The 8,216-nt window shown below is 35.1% G+C and overlaps 2 protein-coding genes across 3 annotated transcripts; one reads left to right on the forward strand and one right to left on the reverse strand.

Moving 5' to 3' along the window:
- Window positions 1-1,592: 1,592 nt before the first annotated feature.
- On the forward strand, window positions 1,593-4,616 carry LOC102607633 (probable choline kinase 3). The gene is made up of 8 exons (XM_006473066.4): window positions 1,593-1,760; window positions 2,121-2,526; window positions 2,994-3,115; window positions 3,193-3,388; window positions 3,705-3,822; window positions 3,942-3,989; window positions 4,117-4,217; window positions 4,302-4,616. Exons 2-8 carry the CDS (start codon window positions 2,176-2,178, stop codon window positions 4,467-4,469), a joined length of 1,104 nt encoding a protein of 367 aa, XP_006473129.2. The 5' UTR covers window positions 1,593-1,760; window positions 2,121-2,175; the 3' UTR covers window positions 4,470-4,616.
- A 177-nt stretch (window positions 4,617-4,793) lies between these two features.
- On the reverse strand, window positions 4,794-7,900 carry LOC102608113 (uncharacterized). Of its 2 annotated transcripts, XM_052442876.1 has the most exons (10): window positions 7,760-7,900; window positions 7,605-7,666; window positions 7,063-7,182; window positions 6,678-6,777; window positions 6,421-6,501; window positions 6,091-6,140; window positions 5,827-5,977; window positions 5,688-5,744; window positions 5,300-5,421; window positions 4,794-5,215 (listed from the first exon to the last, which is right to left on the reverse strand). In XM_052442876.1, the coding sequence occupies exons 1-10, from the start codon at window positions 7,826-7,828 to the stop codon at window positions 5,008-5,010; spliced, it is 1,020 nt and encodes a 339-aa protein (XP_052298836.1). In that variant the 5' UTR covers window positions 7,829-7,900; the 3' UTR covers window positions 4,794-5,007. The 2 variants fall into 2 exon arrangements, with proteins under 2 accessions (XP_052298836.1, XP_052298837.1); XM_052442877.1 differs by lacking the exon at window positions 7,760-7,900 and having other exon boundaries at window positions 6,421-6,508.
- Between the last annotated feature and the right edge of the window lie 316 nt (window positions 7,901-8,216).

Consider the following 8,216-nt stretch of genomic DNA (forward strand, 5'->3'; position numbering starts at 1 on the left):
ACTAATACCAAACAGGCACTAAATCAACGCTAAAAAAAAAAAAAAAACGAATGTGATTTTTTAAAGAATACTTGCCGACCAATTCAAAAAAAAAATTAATAATAAAAATAAAAAAAGGACTATCTTCTTCTGCCGACAAAGCTCACGCGTTATCCACACGGTGTCTAGGTAAAACGGTTTCCCCTAGAACTCGTGTTTAATTTATTATTAGAAAAATAAATTACGTGGTGGTTGTATGTTTACCGATCCGCAGGTTAAAAGAAAAAGAAAAAAAAAATCAGATTACGCGGCGGCATTATCACACGTATGATATATATTTAATAATAATATAAATTGCGCGGCGGTGTAAAAGCTAAAAAGTCGTTGACATAATAAACAGTGGCCTCCTGGCCTCCTGGCCTCTTCCCTATCTATCTGAACAGACAGACGATAAACTTTATTTGTTCTCTTAATCTAATCATTTACTTTTAAATAAATATAAATCAGTGACTTGCCCCTTTTTTTTTTCTTTTTTTAATTTGAAAGGTTGAGAGTCGAATTCGTGTCAATAATCTAAAAGCCCATCAGCAAAGCAAAGACCCTATCGTTATAAATAGAAATATAACAGAATAAATCTTTGATTAAATAAAAATATACAAAATCTTTATATTTTGGGGGGGGGGGGGGGGGGTTAAAAAAAGAAGAGACTGTAACGTGTACACAAAACAAACGCACTCAAGGTCAAAGGCTCAAGCTTTGTTTTGCTCGCCCGACTCAGTCTGTCACTGTGATATTTTAGAAAAAAACTCAAAAAGTGTTTATTCGTTCCAACTTTCTAAGCCTTAAATAATAATAATAATAATAATAATAATAATAATAATAATAATAATAATAATGCCTGTCAACTTCCGGCGGTTGACATTCATTTTATGCTAATGGCCTTTTGGCAAATAACATTGAACTCCTTATTATTTTAAATTTGCTCATTTGAAGACATAGTTTGCTCATTTGTCTGAATAGGTCCCCGGCCGGTATTAAAATTAACAAAGTATGCTTAAAATGTTGAATTTTAATAATAACTGCAATATTAGAGTATGTAAATTAAAACGTCTTCTTGTGAAAGAACTTGTGTTTGACAAAACATAATAAATCATAAAATGACTAAATTATCCCTATAAATATGAAACTATGACTATCATAATGATAGTGTAGTTCGTAAACTATCAATAAAGAATATTTTAGTTATTTCACTATGAGATTAGGAGGACCTATTTCATATAAATGGACAAACTATGCCTCACTTGAGAAATTGTAAAAAGTATCAGGGATCTATATGTTATTATTCTTTTTACTTTCTTTACCTGAATCTCGTATCAAGTAAGTTGATCAGTGTTTGTTCTTGTCCTTACTTTCGCAGAATCTCCAGCAAGATTCAACCTCCGCGTCCACGCTGTCAGCTCATGATTGGTCGGTTCCCATTTTCTCTCGAACCCTTACAAGTCACCGTATCTATAAATTCCAACTCCAATCCAATGTGAATGGAGCGCTGTTCATGTCTCTAGCGAAGAAAGGCGAGGCAATTAAGCTTCCACTTTTTCAACAGTCAAACTTTCAAATAAAAAAAATTAAAAAATTAAAACCATTTTTAATATCTGTCTTTTCTTTTTTTAATTTTCAATTTTTATTTCTTTTTTCTGACTTTATAAAGCTGGCGAGAGCCTTGGCATTATTTTGCCTTGCTTTCATCGTTCCTGACAACTCAGTTTTTCTCTTCCTCTTAGGTGAGATCTTTATTCTTTCTCATTAATTATTTAGATTCTTTCTTTTATATTTTCTAGATCCTTTCAATTCTCTGAGCCTATATCTCAACTGGGTTCTTTTTATTTTTCGCTCATCTTCTTGGATGTTGCTTCTTCATAGACACACACACACACAAACAGAGTTTGATATGATTCTTTTTTTTTTTTTTTTTGTAAATTTTCATTTTGCTTCTTGATTCTTGACCACTTGTTCAGAAGAAATTTTGCTTTGTGTGTTGCCTGAATCTTTCACTTTAATTTTAGCACGATTGAGATTCAATCTTGAAAATTCATCATGTCCTTGATTTTATGTTCTTACTTTATTTACCTTTATTATTTCAGGTGAAGTTTTCAATTTTTGTTGCAATCACCACTTTGTGCTGAGCTGACTACAAGAATGGCTATAAAGACAACTGAATTGTTACCAAGTTCTTCTCCAGAAGAATTAAAGAAAGTTCTTCAATCAGTTGCTTCCGACTGGGGAGATGTTATCGATGATTCGGATGCATTGCAGGTGATTCCATTAAAAGGTGCAATGACTAATGAGGTTTACCAAATAGCGTGGCCTGCAAAAAATAATGGTCTTGTTAGAAACGTTTTGGTCCGGATTTATGGAGAAGGCGTCGAGGTTTTCTTCAATAGGGATGATGAAATTAGAACCTTTGAGTGCATGTCAAGCCAAGGCCAGGGGCCCAGGCTTCTCGGGCGGTTCGGTGATGGAAGAGTTGAGGAGTTCATTCATGCCAGGGTATGAATATATTGACATTTCCTTTAAATTTAGATTGATTGGTTAAAGATAGTGATAAAGAGTGAGGCCTGAGAAATCTTGATTTATGAAACAGAGTTCGTTCCAATTCTTCTGCTTACTGTTTTTATTGATCTGTCGTCTGAGCTTGAAGCTTCAGTAATCTCTGCATATTATTCGGAAAAGTTGTTTAACTTCTCTGTTAAACTCAATATGTATCCTGGTGAAATATAATTGCATAAACTACAGATCCTGCCATCCTAATTCTCATTCTCCGTCAGAAATAGTAAAAGGAAGAAAAAAAAATGCATCAGTTTCGCCTGAATATTTGATTCGAGTTGCATGACTTTACAGTCGAGTTTGGTCTGCATTATTTGAATTTGACAAGACTTAGTGCTCTTTCCCTACACATATATACCTTGCTTTACCGACAGTACTTATAAACATTTTCCATTTTGTTGAATTTCCAGACACTGTCGGCTGCTGACATCCGTGACCCCAAAATCTCTGAGTTGGTAGCGGCAAAGATGAGAGAATTTCATGATCTCAAAATGCCTGGTCCAAGGAAAGCACTACTATGGGACAGACTGAGGTACTGATATGTTTGGAGAAAGTTATTAGAGCTTCTTCCTTTCAGGACAGTAGATATCTAATGCTTTTCTTGCACAGGAGATGGGTTAGTGTGGCCAAAAGTTTCTGTTCTGCTAAAGATGCAAAGGAATTCTGCTTGTATACTCTGAAGGATGAAATCAGTATGCTGGAGAAAGAGTTGCCAAATGACCATCAAGAGATTGGCTTTTGTCACAATGATCTTCAGTATGGAAACATTATGATTGACGAAGAGACCAGCTCAATTACTATAATTGTAAGTTTTACTTTCTTACAGAACATGCTGAATTTTAAGAGAGCATGCACAAAGATCTTGTTATTTCTTGCCTTTTCTGACAATTCGCCAATGGTATGCACGTGGTGGTTGAGAATACTTTGTTTACAGCTTTAGAAATCTAAGTCTAAAAGCAAGCATAAAAGCAGTCTCAAGCATATATGCTTCAAACCATTTGGTGCATGCCTTTTCTGTCACCTTTTAACAATGTGATAAACAAATGAAATTATCAAACGTCTTTCTTAAAATTTACTATGATGAATATGTTTCTATTCTTTGATATTTTTTGTCGTCTCAGGATTATGAGTATGCTAGTTACAATCCTGTTGCATATGACCTTGCGAACCACTTCTGTGAAATGGCAGCAAATTACCACTCTGATACCCCTCACATTCTGGACTATAGCTTATACCCAGGTCAGTAGCTGCAGACACCAGCTTCTCCAGTGTTTTGTTATCTTCAAATCTACCTATGTTCGCTCTACTGCCTGCATTGGACTAATTAGTTTGCTTTTGTTAACTGCATTTGGCATCAGGCCTGGAGGATCGCCAAAGATTTATCAAGACATACCTTAGTTCTGCAGGTTAGTCCATATGTTTCTACTCCCTTTGTTCATTTGAAAAACAAGAAGCTAGATTGTGATTGATAACTTTAAATTTTCATTGTCATGGAATTCTGAAATTTATGGGACATTTCTTCAACGTTTACAGAGAAGCAACCCAGTGAAACTGAAGTAAATCAGCTGGTTGATGATGCAGAGAAATATACTCTTGCAAACCATATCTTCTGGGGCTTATGGGGACTAATTTCGGTAAGCATTTCAGCTTCTCATTTGTTCATTTCTCCCTTCATCTATATAAGCATGTTCAAATCATTAACTTCTGCTGATCTGCAGGCTTATGTGAACAAAATCGATTTCAATTACAAGGAATATGCAAGGCAAAGATTTCAGCAGTACTGGATGAAAAAGCAAGAACTCTTGAGCTCCTCAACCATTCGCCAGAAAATAAATGTAAATGGACACGTCAGCATAAGCCAAAAGATATTGTCAGATTCTTGCTGAATTTGTGTAAAATGAAAGGGAAAATGTATTTATCAAAGCTTTAGTACGCCTACTTTAGAATTATAAACATAACTGACTCAGATATTTTTGTTTGATCCGGTTGTAACTATTGATTCGGGTTACAGAATGTCCACTCTTTTCTGCTCAGTGATCTCTTATCATTTTATATAGTTATGCAATTTTTTTTTTATATTTTTTTAATTCATAAACGTTTACATTTTCCTATGTAAGCATGAAAAAAATTTGGAAATCCATTACAATCAACCAACAAAAGATTGATATTTGAGCTATACGAGAAAGCAGAAATTGCTACAGACAGAAAAGTGAACTTAATCAATAATCAATTATTTCAGAAAACACATATTTTTAACAATAAATAATTTGTTTTAAGCAATTACAACCACATTGGATGAAGGATATTCTCAGCAAACACTACTGCCAAACCTACATTCTTCAACTTTAACTTGGTAAATCAAATTTACAATTCAAATTTCTATGAAGACATCAAAAAGTAGACAATATTGATAGCTTTAATTCATTAACGAAGGTTGGCCATGGAACGAAGAACATCCACAATGGGGTCAATTCTTGCATGAGAGGCAGCAGTAGCCGCAAACTTAAGGTGTTTAGGTGCTTCAGCCCTATCAAAATAAAATGAACCTGATACTAATTTCTCTTTTGGCTGTAAAGCCAACCAAAGGACTGTATCTGCACCTTCCTCACTCGTTCGAAGATTCCCGGCAAGCCTGAAACACATTTTGTAAGCTCATCAAGGAGTTGTGGATAAGAGAAATGGAGTTTCAGAGAGTGATCCCTATAAAGTGCCTCACCTTTCATTAAAACTAGGCATACTCTTGGCCACGCCAGGTGTCTCAGCCCACCCTGGGTGCATTGAGTAGAACCCAATCCCCTTCTCCTTGTACATTTCAGACCACTTTTCAGTTAGTGCCACCTGATATACAAGGAGAACTTTACATGAGAGTATTACTTATGAGAGAATGTAGCATCTCACTTGTTTCTCACAAAGTAGATAGTGAAAGTCTTTATTAACTCTGCCCAAGACATGCAACATCGACAAGTATTCTGCATAAAGCTCTTCACGTATCCACTTGGTGAAATTTACCACAACCATTTTATTTATTCTCTGTAATCTATGGTTAACATCATAAAATATCATAGGAAGGTTATGGTAACTACAGGTTAACAAAAGTTTCTGACCTGGACTCGCTTGTTTCGAGCATATTGTTCCATCCCATCAAAGCTTCCACTGTTAAACTGCATTAAGACCATTATTTGGAAGATCAGTGAGTCTCAATGATCGAATTTTGGCAGCCATGCAGTTCAAAGAAATAGTTACCTCTAGATCATCAGTTAAGTGAGCTGTATACATTCCTCCAGAGGAAACTGTGATCACTCGAGCATCAGGTGCAGCTTTCTCCAGCAAAGGAACCATTGATTCTGTTATGGTGTATGTGCCCAATACATTTACAGCAAAGTTTAACTCAAATCTGGAGTTACAGAGAAAATAAAATGGAAGAGCATGAATTTTCAGGGAGATCAAAATAGAGGCGACATATTTAATTTGTCCTTGAACACATAATACCAAGAAGTGATTATGTACCCTTCAGATGTGATTAATCGGTTATTTTCAAGCAAGCCAGCATTGTTAACCTAACGCAGTAAAGGACAGGGAAATCACATTTTTCATCAGTTTCAGAATAAAACCCAGTGATAGCTATCAACTGCAGCTTACATGCATAGCTCCAAGCCCAAGGGCTATGATTAAGTATAAAAAATATTGATTCATGCATTTAAAAAAAAAAAGAAAAGGAATATTTCAATGTCTGGACAAAATATATGTACGTAACCAAAAAAGTATAACTTGGTTGTTTAATCATGTAAAATGATGCATTTCAAATGTACTTTGTAGCAAAAGGTAAGGGAGCTTTACCAAAACATGAACTGGCTTATTCTTTAGTGAAAACCTGTTCGCAAAAGACTTGATCTCGGTGATAGATGAAAGATCGCACAGCTGCAAGCTAAAATTAATTAGCAATTTTAAGAGCAAAACACAAGGGGAAAAGTTTGCAGCCAAATATCGAATTGGCAATTACAAAAATTTGAGAATTTAATGAAGCTCTGATTCACAGAAGCAGTATTAAAGAGATATATCAAAGAGTAAATTAAGAAGTAAAGGAAGAAGAATACCTCCAGATGAACATTTTCATTGCCTGTCTTAGACCGAATTGCAGAAAGAGCAGTTTCTCCTTTCTCTTTACTGCGACAAACCATATAGACAGTGGCCCCACTGAAGAGACATTCAACAACAGATGTCAGCTGCAAAATATTTTGTCTAAGAACAACCAGCAATATTTAACTTGATTTGTTTTTTTTTTTTTTTTTTTTAAGGTAATGGGGTGGGCAAAGCCACAATCCATTTTTTGGCCCCTTACCTCCGCCAAGATTCGAAGCTAGGTTGCTAGCCAAATAAAGCTGCTTGAAAATTACTCAGCCACGCCCTTGGGGGCAAAAAATTTAGCAATATTCAACTTGATAAATCAAATAATCAGCAGAACATACAGAAGATCAATACCGTGAAGCAAGACCCTCAGCGGTAGCATAACCAATGCCAGCATTTGCTCCTGTAACTACGCAATTTTTCCCTTCTATGCGAGCTTGCATATCTTCAGGTTTGAAATTTTTTGAGTGTTCTCTATAAACCAAAAAGTTAACAAACAAAAACTACTCATTTCTAGTGTCTACTGACCAAAGAAACGATTCCCACTAACTTGTTCTTTCACAGAATCATTACCCAGAAATGATGATATTGTGGATCATTAGGACAAGTAATTTGACTATAATGCTCATAACTTCAGAAAGAAAATGATGATAAAAAAAGAGTGGTCCTATATATACTAATCAATGCGATAGCAAAGGCTACGAAACATCAAGGAGATTTGAGTTAAATAATCCGTGTGTCTGCATTCGATAAATTTGTTAAGATGAGTACGAGATCATAAGCTTCTAAAACTGACACAAAATAAACAAACAAATGCAGCATCCTTATACATCATTTGATTCGTTTACATCAATTTCTTTTCAAATTTGGGAAATACACAGATGAATTTAGCTTACTTGAAGCCGTTTTTGGTGAAATTCATGTAGCCATACACACCAAAAGCTGCAACTCTCCATTTCTGTTGAAACAAAAATCAAATTCTGTTAAACGAAATTAATCGTTGGTGATATAGCAAATATTATACAATGTTCAAGGTGTGAATTTGATGTACTTTGAGGAGGAACATTGAGAGTTGTGTGGGTGAAATCTGTACTCGAAAGTTAAGCGTCGGACTTTGCATGATAAAATTTTTTAATTAAAATTAAAATTTTAAATCGTATTTTGGAGGACGAAATTTCGTTTGCGGTTTTGCTACGTGGCAACATATCTACCACTTACTATTTGGGCCTTTTTGGGAAAGGTTGAGTTTGGCACTTGGGCCCATCAATGACTGTACATTTAGCCCAAACATTGGCATCTTTTAATTCGGATAATAAAATTAAGGAACCCTAATTTCTAGTGACATCACAATCAGATACATAATTTGTAATCTGCGCACAGGTCAAGTTAGTAATTTTCACCTTAAAGAGTTTTCCCATTTTTTTATATTTTTTGCATTTGGGTTCTTGAGTTTGCCATTCTTTTTTCAGATGGTTTCCTGAACCGTTAGCGTTGTAGATTTACATTTT

Source organism: Citrus sinensis, chromosome 5 (genome assembly GCF_022201045.2).
Source record: "Citrus sinensis cultivar Valencia sweet orange chromosome 5, DVS_A1.0, whole genome shotgun sequence".
NCBI lineage: Eukaryota > Viridiplantae > Streptophyta > Magnoliopsida > Sapindales > Rutaceae > Citrus > Citrus sinensis.